This window comes from Juglans microcarpa x Juglans regia, chromosome 7S (genome assembly GCF_004785595.1).
Source record: "Juglans microcarpa x Juglans regia isolate MS1-56 chromosome 7S, Jm3101_v1.0, whole genome shotgun sequence".
NCBI classification, from domain to species: Eukaryota; Viridiplantae; Streptophyta; class Magnoliopsida; order Fagales; family Juglandaceae; genus Juglans; species Juglans microcarpa x Juglans regia.
The window spans coordinates 9374843-9391216 of record NC_054607.1 but is presented as its reverse complement, the minus strand read 5'-3'; the positions used below and the strand labels follow the sequence as shown (position 1 = coordinate 9391216).

At 37.5% G+C, this 16374-nt stretch overlaps 3 protein-coding genes across 3 annotated transcripts; 2 read left to right on the top strand and 1 right to left on the bottom strand.

Annotated features, from left to right (window-relative positions):
* The first annotated feature begins 946 nt into the window (after positions 1-946).
* LOC121241659 (pentatricopeptide repeat-containing protein At2g27800, mitochondrial-like) lies at positions 947-4097 on the top strand. Its single transcript, XM_041139524.1, has 2 exons — positions 947-2672; positions 3192-4097. The coding sequence occupies exons 1-2, from the start codon at positions 1354-1356 to the stop codon at positions 3223-3225; spliced, it is 1353 nt and encodes a 450-aa protein (XP_040995458.1). The 5' UTR covers positions 947-1353; the 3' UTR covers positions 3226-4097.
* LOC121241661 (elongation factor 1-alpha-like) lies at positions 3486-4097 on the top strand. Its single transcript, XM_041139527.1, has one exon. It carries the CDS (start codon positions 3486-3488, stop codon positions 3828-3830), a length of 345 nt encoding a protein of 114 aa, XP_040995461.1. The 3' UTR covers positions 3831-4097.
* A 924-nt stretch (positions 4098-5021) lies between these two features.
* Positions 5022-15809, bottom strand: LOC121241660 (protein disulfide isomerase-like 5-1). Its single transcript, XM_041139525.1, has 5 exons — positions 15568-15809; positions 15229-15287; positions 14915-15090; positions 5450-5555; positions 5022-5271 (listed from the first exon to the last, which is right to left on the bottom strand). Exons 1-4 carry the CDS (start codon positions 15679-15681, stop codon positions 5461-5463), a joined length of 444 nt encoding a protein of 147 aa, XP_040995459.1. The 5' UTR covers positions 15682-15809; the 3' UTR covers positions 5022-5271; positions 5450-5460.
* Positions 15810-16374: the final 565 nt, after the last annotated feature.

The window sequence follows — 16374 nt, the reverse complement described above, 5'->3', positions numbered from 1 at the left end:
AAGCTGTTTTTTGGAGTGAAAGAAGTTTTATTATGCTTCTTGAGATAATACCCATATATCAAAATAGCTCATCCATCCAATTTTTGTTAATTTCTTGATAAAGATTACTTGCAACTTACTTACCTATCTATTCATCTTTTATTTTTTCAAATGGATATTTAGGGATCTCTCTTGCTCATAGATCTTGAAAGCAGATCAATATCCATTTTTCAATATATCTATCTATTGATAGACGATAAAGATATAGATCTCTATCTTGAAGACCAAACACTTAAAGGGTGTAACCAATGGAAGGTTCTATGTTATCGAGATTGTTCTCTGACAATGCCCCTGGATGAAAGGGACTGCCATTTTCTTTCTTCCTTCCTTCCTTGTTGATCTAGACGACTGAAATGACACGAAAAATCCAGACACGAAATGACACCTATAAACAGTTTTTTTTTTTTTTAAATGCATAGTCAACATGCTACATAAAAAAAAATTAAAAAAATGTATAGTCAATATGCTACAATAAAAAAATTAAAAAACAAACAAAGAAAATGACAGGTTATAAAAAAAAAATCAAGATTTAAAATTTAAAAAAATAAATTTTAAAAAAATAATAGCCTAGATTATTCAAGAAGAGGAAATTTATTAAATTGACAATCTAAACATAGAAAAAAAAGTTAAAATTTGAAAAATACCTAGAAAACATAAAAAAAACACACAAACTTTGATACTCATCATCCCTACACACTATACACCATACTTATTTTTATTATTTTATTTATTTTTTAATTTTAATTTTTTTAAATTAATTGATTTCTTCTACCTATTATCTATATACTGTACATTTAATTAGAAAAAACTAAAAAAATTATGTGAGGTGTGGACAATTTTTCCAAACACAAAAACATAAAGAGGCATTAACGAGGGATCCATTGAGACCGATCCAAATTGGTGAGTTGCTTGTTTGGCTGTCTCCCTTCTTCCATCTCCAGAGCTCCAAACCTTAAAACCGCACTGCTAATCACTCTTGGTCTCCGTCTCGTGAGATCGGTGTTTGAGTTTCCAACACCCTCGTGGTGTACAAATACGTTCCTGGATTTGGTAAGGTACCTGCAATAGCATAAAGGTCAGGCTCCAACTTTTCACTTCGTCGCTCTCTTCTCCCACTTCAGATTAGCATTACATCGTTCACTTGAAATCCGAGCAAATAGCAGAATCCGTTTCTTTTTCGCTATTCTGTATTCCTAGCATATATTTTTGTCCGATTAAGATTGTGAGTGATATTAAAACCTTCCTTTTGGTTTGAGCTTGTGATGGGCCACACGCTATTCCTTTTTTTTCTTTTCTTTTTTTAATTTTTATAGTATGTTTCTTATTCGTAGAAATTGCCAGAACTATCTTTGCTCAGGCAGAAATTCAACCAGTCCGATATGTTCTAGAAACCGATCTCACCATTTTAGGCCACATTCAAGAATCTTCTCTAATTATGCGATTCCCAGTAACCTAACCTTGAAGCATATACACCTTTTGAATCAGACCCAAGTTGGCCCACGTGCCAGAGTAGCTTCAAATGGAATTCTGTTCCTACATGCGCGCGTTTCCTTGGATTTAGGGTACTCCACTAAAACCCCATCGAGATCTTTTAGAAGGAGAGAGTGTAAGAGAGCAAAATCTAATGCTGAAGCCCCTCTCAATGAGGCACAATTTCAGCATGCGGTTTCCAAACTTCCCCCAAGGTTCACTGCCGAAGAGCTTTGCAATGTCATAACCTTCCAAAAAGATCCTAAAGTGTGCCTGGAGTTGTACAATTGGGCGTCACAACAGCGTAGGTTTAGACATGATGTTTGCACTTATCACATTACAATAAAGAAGCTTGGTGCAGCAAGAATGTACCAAGAAATGGATGATGTTGTAAACCAAGTGCTTGCTCTTCCATATGTTGGTTCAGAGGCTCTTTACAATACCATCATCTATTTTTTCACAGAGGCACGGAAGCTGACTCGAGCAGTAAATATATTTAATCACATGAGGAATAGCAGAAAGTTGGATTGCAGGCCTTCGGTTAGAACCTATAATCTTCTTTTTGCGGCGTTCTTGAGTCGGGGAAATAATTCTTATATAAACCACATGTATATGGAGACTATTAGATGCTTATTTAGGCAGATGGTAAATGATGGGATTGAACCTGACATTTTTTCTATGAATTCAATGATAAAGGGTTATGTGCTTTCTCTTCACGTTAATGATGCTCTAAGGATATTTCATCAGATGGGTCCTGTGTACAAGTGTTTGCCCAACTCATTTTCCTATGATTATTTGATCCATGGGTTATGCATTCAAGGCCGAACAAATAATGCAAAACAGTTGTGTGATGAAATGAAGGGAAAAGGGTTTCTTCCAAGTAATAAATCATACAATTCGCTCGTTAATGCTTTGGCTCTTGGCGGAGAGGTTGACGAGGCAGTGAGGTACCTACGGGAGATGAGTGAAAGGCAGAGGTCAGTTGATTTCATTACTTACCGGACTGTCTTGGATGAGATCTGCAGACGAGGAAGGGTCGGAGAGGCCATGAGGTTGTTGAAGGAGTTTCAAGAGAAAGACCTTGTGGATGGGGATACTTGCAAGAAGCTTCAACATGTGCTCGAAGATGACTTTGGAAATTCAATTGGCAAAAATCAGTTCAGGTACTGAGCACTGGTTATCTTTAATGGTTATAAATTATCTATATCTACTTTGGATTGGGAGTTGACTGGAACTTCTTTTTAGTTATCATAGAACGAGTGTGCTCTATATGCTGTTTTTGAGAGGTTGTGTGGGTAAGCTGTTGGAACAGAACTTTTTCAAATCTCCTTTTGCATAAGTTCTTATTAGGTCGTCAGAAATAGTTGCAGCAAGTTCTTGCGACTATTGAAACTTCGAAGCAACATTATTTCATTTTTTATTTCCTAGATTCTTAACAAAACATGTTTGAACTTGTGTTTGTGGAAGAGTTTTTTATTGTGTGTTTAGTTTGCTGTTTCATCATATATACATAACCAAATATGTCTGCCAGCAACTTAAGGACTTGGTCAAAGAATAAAATTGAAAAATCTAAAAAAAAAAACTTAAGGAGTTGGTGATCATATTAGTTTTTTGTTCCTTGTCATTTTCATTTGTTTTAAGGTTGAATATGAATCATGTTGCTTCTGCTAACTCTTATGTAGATGGATGCCACAACCCCAAAATATTCCAAGGTGAGGTATGATTGAAATCGTCAAGGAAGTCTCATCCTATATGAAGATCCCCTTGGTCCCCCCTTCTCTGCTTTTGAGAGGTCAACCAAGCTTGACTGGTACAAGGGTCCCAACCTTCATGCGGCTCTTGATATGAGTCACATGATCCAAGAGCCTAAGAGCCTTAGTCAAGCCCTCTCTATCTCCACTTTAGAATGTCTACAAGATGGAGGCATTGGAACTGTCCCTATTTGATGTGTGGAGACTGGTATTCTCTAGCCTGGAATGAATGTGACCATTGGCCCCAATGGGCGGACAACTGAAGTTAGGTATGTGGAGATGCACCATGAGGCTCTCCAAGACGGCCTTCCTGGTGACAACATTGGCTTCAATGTGAACTCAAAATGTACCTCCCTGGGCATCATCATGAACAACCTTGGTCAGATAAGTGATGGTTATGCTCCAGTGCTCAACAGTCACACCTCTCACATTGCTGTGATGTTTGCTGAGCTCTCAATTAAGATTGACAACCTTTCTCTGGATACCCACCACTTGGTTGTTTTGCTGCGAGGGAAATGTGTCAGAACTTGGCTTTTGTTGTCGTCAAGCATGTTGAGCAAGGATCCTTAAGGTGCAAAGTTCCCAAGTCCGCAGCAAAGTTGGAAATTGAAATGTGCTTCTCAGATCTATCATACTTAGACTTGTTTTGTCTATATCTTTGATTTTACTCTTTTGCAATTTTGGTTTCGTCATTTTGGTAGTTTTGAGGCTGCTTTAAATTTTTAATACAGTTCTCTAGCATTGATTTTGAGGATGAAGGGGTTATTGAAACTTGAGCAATTAGATGTCTTCTGGGTGCAAAACCTCCATCTCGCAATTCAAAGTGTTCTTGCTTTCTATTGTATTTGTTGGTTTTCTTGGCTCTTAGTTTAGTTGTTGCATGTTTCACTTCCATAATTCATTGGCGATTGGTGGGTGTTTTCTATATTTCCTTGTTTTCTCTACAGTACTGGTGGGAGAATGGCAATATCTGTTCTTATTGTAACTTTCTTTTTAACTAAATCACATAAGAAACTATTTAAAATTTGTCGGATTGACAAGTGTGATTGAAGGCAACAAAATCCAAAACAAAGAATAACATGCTCAATAGCAATTGTTTTGACATCAGGCACGGGGGGGATGGGGACTCGCCTCACCAACATCATCTTCGGCTGTGTTTGTTTCGTGAAGGATTTCATTTCGATTGTTGACAAGCGAAAAATGGACGTAATGCTTAGTATTCTTCTATCATCCTCGAGGGGTTTACACCTTTTTTATTTTTATCATTATGTTCATGGACGGAAACTGAAATGGTTCTGCTCTACTTTATCCTCCCACCCTTCCCTTCTCCAATGAGCTTAATATGCCTCAAAGATCGTTAGTTTGGACTAATTGAAACCATTAACGCCCATTTAGATAATGAGATGAGACGATATGATTTTAAATGAAAATTGAATAAAATATTATTTTTTAATATTATTATTTTTTTTATAATAATTTTGAATTTAAAAAAATTGAATTATTTATTATATTTTGTACGAGAATTTGAAAAAATTGTAATGATAAAATGAGATGAAACTATCTCTCTATCCAAACAAGGCCTTAAATGTTCGCCCTCTCAATAAAAAGTGAAGTATCTGGGTTTTCTGAAACAGCTAGAACAAACTTTGTAAGCTATAACCAAATTAAATTCCATATGCAGATAACTAAATCTTGGAAATATGGCAATTTCGATTGACAAAAACCATTTGACGCCGTAATTATAAATGTACATGGCAAAAATTTACGAAGAACAAGTTGAAATGAGATTCAAAGTTCATCAATACAAACTAATTCTCTTTGCCCTCAATACTAATTCTAAGTTGGTTATCTTCGAGATTAGACAAATTCTGATCAAAATACAAAAATGGGGTAATGTTTTTCTTTAAAAAAGCTGCTAGAACCCACAAAATGAACACTGAGCTGGGGCCCATAAACGTCCACTGCTGTAAAGAGCAAATGGCCCTTCTTGCCCATGTAGGAATACCCCACACTGCACCACAACAAAGTATTTAAATGTCAAACCATTCCAAGTGATAATCAGTAAAGAAATCGCTGGAGTGACAGCTAGAGATTTTGTTTATCAAGAGTAATTTCATCCTCAAAATTTTACTAGGGATTCCAAGCCCCTTTTGCATGGTACAGCAAAGAAAAGTTTATAAAGTTCCTACCTTAAACATCTCTACAATTCTTTATCACTGCCAAACTGTGCTTTCGTTGCTGCCTTTTCAGCTTCTTCTAAAACAAAAGTTTTCAGTGATTCGACGTTCCTCGGTCCTGATAATTATTACAGTACACAAATGAAAGTCAGATATCAATGTTGCAGGAATCCCCTTTCAATGAAAAACTCAAATCATCAGCCTAGAATTTATAATGTAGCGCTAAATGACTTCACTTGGCTCAAGTTAACTCAAACAAGTACTGTAAGAAGATGATGTCTGCAGGGCTTCAACATAAGAATTCAACTCGTTTCAAGATGATGCCCCAAAGTGGGGGGGAAGAAATGAACGACAATATGATTACAATAAATTGGGAAATAGAAACTTGGAAGCTTGAACCTCTACATCCCATTACAGTAGTCTAATACAATAAATTGCTACACAATGTGTTGCTATAACATTCAGAAGCTGTTTTAGAAAATCATTTCCAGTCTAACGATAATGAGCCAGAAGATGGCCAAGGTCTCACAGAAATTTCGCTTCCGTAAGGATGGGGTGATATGTGAAATCAAGCATTCAACTCCCATGAGTGCGTCATCATTTGCCAAAGCTAGAAATGAAAATTGCCATATAAAAAATCTGGAAGCCTAAACCTATTTCTGGAACCCAAAGTAGTTTGCTAGAATCCAAGCGACAGATCATTAAAATGGTCAAACAAAAGCTCTGCGCTGGATGACATCCAGGAAATATTCATCACATTTTCAGCATTTCTGCTAACACAACTTTCACTATGACCTATATCATCATCATTACCACCACCTTTTCGTTATTAACTCTAGATAGCAATGTTGCATATCACACGTATTATAACAGCCCCCTGTCCTTTATAGTCGTCAAGAGCCACTGCAGCTATCCATCAATACCATCACTGATTCACTATCCTCTTCAAAGTACCATGAATTTTACTTGGAATATTACATCATCATTAGTTGCAGTCATCATATCAAAATCATTATCACAACACTTTCTGTACAGCATCATATCATTTAGAAAGCACTAAAATCATGCATTGTTTTCATAAAATGAAATCACCAACACCATTATTCTGACCCTCATGTCTTATGATGTCCTAGCATCATTTGCTTTGGTTATCATGTTAGTTGATATAAAACTATCGTTTAACTAACATAGGATCTTAGAAACAAGTATAGTATTATATTCTGATTTGGAATGGAGGCAGAGTCACACTAGCTCATCAAAATTGAGTATAACAGCCCAAAGAAGCCACATCTAGGCCCAAACTCCAAAAGACTTGTCAATATTACATTTTTTTTTATAAGTACTTATAAATATTACAAATTGAGCCCCTTATAAGGCAATAACTTCTCATTTCCAAGCAATGTGGGATCTCCATTCACCACCTTCCTATACTTAATCCGGGGTATTACAATCTTCCCCCTTACATCGTCATTAGGCCATCCCATCATATGTGGCATGGCTCAAGTCCCACACTTTTGGTTATGATTGGTTTCGATACCATTTTTAACGACTCAATGAAGGCCCAAGTCACATCTAGGCCCATACTCCAAAATGACTTGTCAATGTTACAATTGGAGCTCTTGAAATCATTATAAAGGGCAAGAACTTCTGCTTCCAAAGTAATGCTGGATTCCATTCACCATCTTAGAGCATTAGCATTAGATTATGCAAATGCAAATGCAAATGCAAAATTTGCATAATATGACATGATTTTGCATTTGACTATTCTACTCAAAACTTAATTCCACATTAGATTATCTATCTATTAGTCAAAATAATAATAAAATATTATAAATTTAATAATAATTTTTTTCAATTTTTTTTGTTCTATTAATTTTTTTTTTCTAAATTAAGAGCTACATGAAAATATTAATGTTATACAATATGAGACTTGGAGTATACAACCATTCATGATACAAACATTAATTGGAAAATTAATACAATCGTTCAGTATACAACAATTAATGCTCTTAATGCTATAGGGAAAAAATTGGGTTTAACAATTACTGCTATTGATGCAACAGGGAAGATAAAGGGGAAAAAAAGGACAAAGAAACACGTGTTGTTGGAGAGGAAGAGCACGTGGGAAGAAATTGAAAAAAAAAAAAAAAAAAGAGTTCAGTAGAAGCCAAAACCGAGGGAAGAAAGAGAGCTTGCAAGGAAGAAAATATTTTTTTATTCTCTTTGGTCATGCTACAATGACTATCAAATGACCCAAAGAACTAATATACTGTAGCAAAAAGTCATCCCTTTTTCCATTTGCATAATCCAATGCAACACATTTTAGAACTCTATTAGTCAAACCCTACGTTGGATTTGCATTTGCATAATCCAATGAGAGTGCTCTAACTATACTAAATTAGAGTATACATTGGGGCTATGAATTGCCACTTCAACATATTGACAGGTTTAATCATTATCAATGCTTGGAGGTTGCTCAAGATCAGCCTTGGTGAATTTTGAATTTTTTTTAGGTAATCAAGAAGTTTTATTCATAAAAGTAGGCAAAGCCCAAGAATATAGGGAGTATATATGAGAAGTATATAACTAGAGTTTACAATAGAAAAAAGAAAATCATGGACATTTAAGCCCATTACAAACAATAGCCCCTGCCCATGAGAACAATGATTTAAAAAAGAAAGCTTTCAGCTCCTCCATTGTTCTCTCACAATCTTCGAAACATCTATTATTTTCTCCCACCAGATACACCAACACATACATATGGAAACCATTTTCCAGATTGTTGCCACTTGTGAGTTACCCCTGAGGCCTCTCCAGCTTGCTAGGAAATCCACTAGTCTAAGAGACATGACCCATGCAAGTCCAATTCTCGCAAAAAATTCATCCCACATGGTCCTAGCCACCTTGTAGTGTAAAAGCAGATGATCTACTGATTCACCATTCTTCTTACACATACAATACCTGTCCAACACCATTACCCAACATTTCCTTAAATTATTTGTGGTGAGAATATTGTCCAATGATGTTGTCCATATAAAAAAAGCTGCCTTCGAAGGATGTTGTCCATACACTCTTCCATACACATGTCCAATGATGTTGTCCATACACTCTTCCATGGGAACACAATTGTACCAGGGCTATTAAAACTGGGTAGAGTGATCTGACAGTGACTCTTACCTTTCTTGGAGGAGCTCCAATTCATCTTATCTATGGTACCCTCAGTCATGTGTACGGAATACAGTACCGCATAAAACTCTGTGAGGATGGGGAGCCTTGGGGAGGAACTTCGTGCACTTGTCTCCCTCAAGTCAGAGCGCCCTTGATTTTTGTCTCCAAGAGATCTCTACCATCAATGTTACTCTTTCAAGTTCTGTGACTACTTGACTCTTGCGACTTCTCTATGATTCAGAGAGAGTTCTTGCCTCCTCCTCGCCCACTAAACCCTGTAACTCCTCTAAAAGAGAGCTCCTTTGTTGAATCACTTTGCTAAAAACTTGTTCATTCCATTGCATAAATTCATGTTTCAATGCTTTTAGCTTTCTTGCCATTATGAAGCTTGGAGAGCCTTGGAAATAGAAAAAAGACCATCATTGCCTGACCTTGTCTACCAAACCGTCAAATTTAAGCCATATATTCTCAAATTTAAAGTACCGTCTACAATCTCAGATGCCTCCACAGTCTAAGATGATGGGGAAATGATCAAAACATAACATGGGTAATCTTCTTTGAATTACATATGTAAAATGTAACTCCCAGTCCGGAGTTAACAAAAACCTATCAATCCTCGACCAAGATGGGAGTTCACGGTTGTTGGACCAAGTAAACATAACTCCAATTAATGGAATATCCATAACCTCCTGTTTTGAAATAAAGTAAAAAATTCCCTCATGGCAGGTGTGATGTGAGACCCACCCAACCTTTAACTCGGAAAGTGAGTTACACTGAAGTTGCCCCCTATGCAGCTTGGTAACTCCCACCAACTAAGAAGTCCCGCCAATTCTTCCCACAATAGCCTTCTCTCTGAATCAATGTTAGGGCCATAAGCTCCAGCAAATAACCATTGGAAACCGTCTTCTAAATTCATAAAAGAACAAGCCACAATGAAATCAACCACACGTTCCTCTACCCTTTCCACTACCCTTTTATCGAACATAATTAGGAAGCCACCAAATGCTCCTTTGGAAGGCAAGTACGACCACCCAACATGTTTCCCTCTCCACAAGCTTCGGACTAGTCTTCTTGTAATGAATTCCAACTTAGTCTCCTGTTGGCAAATAATATCCCCCTTCAATAGGCGAAGTAAATTTCTAATTTGGAGCGTCTGTTATGCACGTTCAGCCACCTTACATTCCATGATATTATTTTTGACTCCATGTAGCAACCATCTTTAGTAGGGGTGACAATTCGTGCTCACGGGTTGTGTTCGTGTTGAGTCAAGTCATTGGATATTCGACTATAGGGTGCGGCTACAACGCCGCCCAAACTTGACCGCTGGGCGGTAAGCTTTTTTTTTTTTTCTTTCTTTTTTCTTTTCACATTTTTTTAATACATTTAAATATTTTTAAAAAATAAAAAAAAATACATCAATACACTTAAAATCACTTTCTTAATCACTAAGAAAAAAAAAAAAAAAAAAAAAAATTTGACCAGCGGTCAAATAGAGTGGGCAACGTAGCTTTTTCCTTTGACTATATGGCTCAACCCAAACCCAACCCGTTAAGCTAAACGTATCAGATCTTTAAACTCTAACATGAACCATTTAAATAACGGGTCATGTCGTGTCACTTGTTTTGACCCATTTAATAATTAATTAGAAATTAATCAACACGGCATGACTCATTTCAACCCGTTTCATATAAATGGGTCGAACTAATCCGCATAACCCATTTGACTTGATTAACATAATTTCACATAAAAATTAAAATATGCATTTATTAGTAGCCACAATATCTAGACTACCCACTAATAAAAAATATTGATATTTTCATACTTTAATTTATAATAAAATCAATATTACAATTTCAATATTAACAAATATGAATATAGGTTCAGAATTATAATCCCAACAATAAAAACATAAGCATATTGAAAAATACCAAAATTACAATCCAACAATAATAAAATTGTGATTGCGAGTAAAATCTAAACGGGTCATAATGGGTTGGTTTCGTGTTAAGCGGGTTAACCCGTTAATGACCTGTATGAATCGTGTCTTAACGGGTCAGCCCATTAACATCAAACCCAAACCCACTAATTTCATATTGTGTTCATGTTCATATTGAATTCATGGGTTGTATTACATATTGCCACCCCTAATCTTTACCCTCCCCTTGGGATGCCCCCAGTTAGAGCTCATCTCCCCACCATCATCATTCATGGCCCACATACGCCTCTTGAGTTCTCTTTTTTTACCCAAATTAAAGGAGGAATCGGGTTTGGATTGTGCATACCTAGTCTCTATTGCTGTAAGTAATGTCATGAATTCATCTTCAAAACCATCACATGTAACCCCAATACAGTGTTTTATCTCCATAGCTTTCTGAATTACCCAATTTGATACACTGGGATGAAAGGAGTTTAGAGGAATGGGTTCTTCCACCTCAACAATAGATCTGCCCCTCCCTGTATTCTCCCTCTCCAGCCATCATCTTTGGCAATTGTTGTATCCGCTCTCCCCTATTAGACTCAAATAAAACCAGTGACCCTTTCATGTCTTCCCTGTCATCTTTGGCATCTGTCGGGCTCTCAGAATCAATAGGCAATTGTATTCGGCTACAAAGTCTTTTCCTGGCATCAAAAAAGTCAACTGCCCGGCACAGAGGTCGTTCGTCGGCACAGTGATCACCGACGGGAGTTTCTGTGGAGTCTCGTTGTGCTCTAGATTTCCCAATGACTCTACCGCCCTCTCATCTACCAGGCGCTGAAACAACATCTCGGTCTCCGATGCAGGGGATGTCACCTTCGCGACAGTGGTAAAGAAAGGCAGCCCAGAAGATACCGGCACTTGGGTCTGTGCCACCCCACAAGACAATGGCTTTTCAGATGATGCACAGTCCAAAGCCAACAACATAGTCTCCTCGGTAGACACCAGCTCTAGGTTTACCGAGCAAGTGTTACCGGAAATAGTCCCAAGTGTAGCCGGCGCAAAGATCTAAGTCTCCCTCGACCAATGTAATGGCGTCACATGAGACCCAACGGTGGATGTAGAACCCTTTTTGAAGGAAGGCTCAGTCCATTTCAATTTCCACTTCATTCTGTGTGAGCGAGTTGGGCCTATCCGGTCCAATCCAGTCTTGGCCTTTCCTTTGTCAGGCCTGAGAGGACGTTGGCCCAGGCCCAGGCCCAAGCCCAAGCCCATGTCCATGGCCCAGGCCCAGGCCCAGGCCCATGTCCACTTTACTGATGAGAGCTTCCACTGCCTTCTTCAAAACACCAATCTCTTCTTTCATGGAAAGTCATCATCCTGAACAAGATCCCATGCATCCCACTTTCGCACCAACAGGCACAAGACAGACCTCCACTCTCTTTTTCCAGTACCTCACATCGACCAACCATTTTTGCATTATTGGTACGTTCTACTGCTATGCCTCTTGTTCTGTCCATTTCGTTTTGTTGTAACGCCAAGGAGTGGCCCATACCACCGGGCACTGCAACCCTTTTCCCTGCGTCACCCAACATGGCCTAGGCATATGACTTAACCTACCTCCCCATTGCCTTTCCCTTGTCTATCGCTAGAGCCTTGTATGCCAAAATAGGCATGGGCAAAGCAAGCTTCATCTCCGTGGAAAACTCTTCCAACCCTCTCCTTCTATACCTCTTGAGATCACAAGCAAACCTCGACATCCACTGCCCACGTGGTCTGCAACTTCCAAGTAACGCCCAAAAGCGTTAGCATGCCTATGAGCAAACAGAAGCTTGGTCTCGTCGCGATAGTGAGCACTCTTCCACCAAATTCACCAACCAATGAGAACTAGCAAGGCTGAGCACCATCTCCTTAGAGACCTTCCTACTCCTATCAGTGATACAAAAATGGCTTCCTCCCTCCAACGATAGAACAAACACCTTTGTTTCTATTAATAAGTGTTTCTAGGAAGCCCATGCTTACCAAGGAACAACTAAATAATTATAAAACGGCTAAAGAAAATTAGTTCTAGCAAAGATCACTGGAACAGTTCTCCCATCGTAAAAGTGTACGAAGAGGAAAAGTGTTGTTGAAGGTATTTTAACCCTTACTCCTTTGAATTTTAAATTATGCAAGGCCAAGCAATTTAATTATTCTATAGATTCTCGAATACAACATATCTTAACAAAGTAAATCTTAAGTTGTAACACCCCAAAGGAGGCTCAAGCCACATCTAAACCATACTCCAAAAGGACTAGTTACTAGTATAGTTGGAGCCCCATTGAAATCATTATAAAGAGCAAGAACTTCTCATTCCCAAGAAATGTGTGATCTCATACACCACCTATGCTCATTACTCAATATGGGGTATCACAGCCTCCCCCTTAAATTATCGACGTCCACATCAGGCCCTTCCATCATATGTGGCATCGCTTAAGTCCTACACTTCTAATTGGATAGACTCTGATACCATTGGTAACGCCCCAAGGGAGATCCAAGACACATATAGGCCATACTCCAAAACAACCAGTCAATGGTACAATTGGATCCCAATTGGCATCATTATAAAGAGTAAGAACTTCTTCCTTCCATACAATGTGAGATCTCATACATCACCTATACTCATTACTCAGTATGGAGTATCACATAAGCCCACCAAGGTTTTTTTTTTTTTTTTTTTCCCAGACAACTAGGGTTAGGGAATTTTGAGCCCCAAGATGTCCCACAGTGTCCCATACCTAACCTAGAGTTATTTCTCTGTTCCTTGAATGCACATGTCTTACCATAATCATTTATTACGGTACAAAATAAATGATTTACATATTCCGGCTCAGTATCAACATTGTTTATTGTTGCCTACTCAAAGTTGCAACTTAAAGTTAATGCTAGGCTTCAAAATTCTCTCCTTGGAGTGTCAAGCATACAGTTGAGTGATGAGACATTTTTAATTTTCATCTCTCTTTAACAAAGGAAAAACTATTTCAAGTTAAAGAAAAGAATTAATGTGGTAATATCTGTTGCAGGCAATGAATAAATATAGAAACACTTCAGGGGAGTGAGAATCAGTAAAAAATTCACCCTGAATACAAAACTCAATACATGGGCAGTATCACATGAAATGCACTCGTCTTTGGAAGTGAACCTGGTGCTCAGAATTTCGTGTATCTTGTCTATAACAATTAATAGATGTATTTATAGCTACATCATTTATATCGAAAGGAACTATGCAAAAACTTTACACCTGATGGCACAAGCAATACAAAAGTACAAAGAATACAAGATTCACAGAATTATCACCTGAAAATATATAAAAAAAATATTCCTTATATCTCTTTCCACCCAAACAATCTCCAATTAAGTATACAGTTCCAAGAGAAATAAACTGCCAAGTTTGGCAATTCGGTTTCCAGAGCAACATGGGGAATTGATGCAAGGTCACTCAATTTGCACACTAAAATAGCAAATATCCTTTAAGTTCAGGACGACCAAACTGGGAATGACTAGAAACAAAGCACATAATTAAGATTTTGAATGACAGAGGTAAAAGGCATATATATGTTGGCATTCCCCCATGCATGCACACACATCCTTTTGCCACAGGTATATGATTATGTGATGTTTGTGCTGCATTTCCTTCAGAATTTTCATCATATCTTACGATCAACCACCTGTTATTCAGGTCCTTTACCTTGATCAATGTCTCCAAGTATGCCATAGCCCCAACTTCACAACTAACTAGATGGCAATTTGAACTACTAGACAGCTCAAAAATATCAGCAGTGTAGAAGACAGTTCCTATGTCTCATATGGTGTATGTGGAAGGAAATAGATGATAGAAATTTTGAGGATCATAAACATAGAATAGAGGAGCCCAATACTTCCTTCTTCAGCACTCTCCAGGACAACCTCCATAGACTTCAATGGGCTTACTCTCCATGATGTTCTTGTATCTTTTTCTATTTCTAGCTTGATGACTTTATTGTGCACTCCTAGTTGTACTCAGAGTGCATCTTTAGCATTTTTAAAATGATTATTTAGTATAGAAAAAACCCATTGGACAATATGTAAAACCAAGGGGTGGAAAATGTGTTGGTTCTTCGACAGGCTCAAGAATTATGGCTGATATATGAAGATTTTTAAATGTAACTTCAAGCAAATCGATTTGAAGCTTGAATATAAATCAGGAACAGCCAAAAAGTTTCTGATTGAATGTTTAAATGCATTGCTTCTTGAGTATGAATCTCAAAGGCACTTGAATAGCATAATCAACGAATATCAACAAGCAATACAATAGAGATCAACAGAACGAAAATACCCTTTTCTTCACGTAGAAAGAGATAAAATGTGAAAGTTACCTTGATATTTGATAACTTCTTCTCCTTCATAAAAGACCTTAAATGTAGGATACGAATGAATATCGGCTTTGTCACAAACTGGTTTACTCACACCGCAATCAACCTCTCCAATCTCTATTTCGTCCTCTCCTTCCATCACCTTCCCAAGGTCCTCCCACAATGTCCCCAAGTTCTTACTGAAATCCAGTTCTTAATTATTACTTACAAAACATTACAAAAATAATAAAAGAAAATAAAAAATGGAAATTCAATATATGAAGTCTATCTTATTCAAACAATGAAATATATTCTTGGGGGCATATTTCCGTAGTTACCAATGTTTACACCACGGAACACAGAATTTCACAAACCACGCCGTGTCTTTCTCCTTCACCTAAACGAAACAAACAATGATTATTGGTCTTAAGATAGTGATTTTGCAAATCACCAAGAGAACAAAATATAAATCTTTCGTATATTCTTCAATTGATAGGTAAAATAAAACGAAATGGCACACTAAACTCTAGATCTTGGATCGGACAGCTGCAAAAAGTGTTCAATCGTGAGGAACCGATCGAGGATCTCAGTGATGATTTGATCAGTAACATTAATAGTAAATGAGAATCTTGAAAGGGGTAAAAAGATAGGTTCTTTTCCCGGTGGGGTGCTCTTACCTTGTCGGAGAAAGTGTCGGCGGTTAGGGTTATGACTTCAGCTCTGCAATGAATTGTTAGACGGAGGAGCAGGAGAAATGAGAGGAGAACGAGAGCACGAGAGTTTGGTTTCATCGCTGATGATTCTGATCAGACTCTGATGAGTGTTTCCTTTCCTTGTCCGGGAAACAAACTCTATCAGCAACGCCCCCGCCGGTTTGGTTTGTTATATTTTTCTTGTAAGTTTTTGTATTCTCTCTCTCTCTTTCTAAACTTGCATAATATACTTTTTCAAAATTAAATTTACATCTCAAATTACAACTTTTTTAAAAAACAAAAATTTATACCTTACTTTTATAAAATCAGATAATTTTTAAATTAAAACAAAAACTAATATTTGATACAGTTATATATGATGTGCAATTCTCGATATCCTCTCCTCAGCTTAATCATGCTCATAATTCCTAATCCAGGTCCTCAATTGGACTTTTCACATCATCTGAAAATAGTATGAAGATACATGGGGAAAAGTTATCAACAACTCAGTAAACAGAAGACATATGTTAGCGTGCAAACATGAACATTTACAGAGTACAGTATGCAAAACAAAATATTTTCCAGAGTTATCATGTAGAACAAAACATGTTTTCAAAAGTAACAGAGCGATAGTTTAAGACAAGTAAAACCCAGAGTACTTTGGTATAACATAACCTGAGTATCATCATCACATCAAAACAGAGCGACTTATAGAGCAGAGACAATGTTTCACCCTCGTAGTAAGGTTGAGCTATCCCCGGTGGCCAAACCGGTAGAGACAGAAGTGAAATC

Excerpts from the sequence above, each read along its gene's own strand:
- LOC121241661 (XM_041139527.1), top strand. The coding sequence starts at position 3,486 with ATGAATGTGACCATTGGCCCCAATGGGCGGACAACTGAAGTTAGGTAT.
- LOC121241660 (XM_041139525.1), bottom strand. The coding sequence starts at position 15,681 with ATGAAACCAAACTCTCGTGCTCTCGTTCTCCTCTCATTTCTCCTGCTC. Across the intron at positions 15,288-15,567 it reads CCGACACTTTCTCCGACAAG|GTGAAGGAGAAAGACACGGC; the intron begins GTAAGAGCACCC and ends TGTTTCGTTTAG. Across the intron at positions 15,091-15,228 it reads GTTCCGTGGTGTAAACATTG|TAAGAACTTGGGGACATTGT; the intron begins GTAACTACGGAA and ends ACTGGATTTCAG.
- LOC121241659 (XM_041139524.1), top strand. The coding sequence starts at position 1,354 with ATGTTTCTTATTCGTAGAAATTGCCAGAACTATCTTTGCTCAGGCAGA. Across the intron at positions 2,673-3,191 it reads ATTGGCAAAAATCAGTTCAG|ATGGATGCCACAACCCCAAA; the intron begins GTACTGAGCACT and ends ACTCTTATGTAG.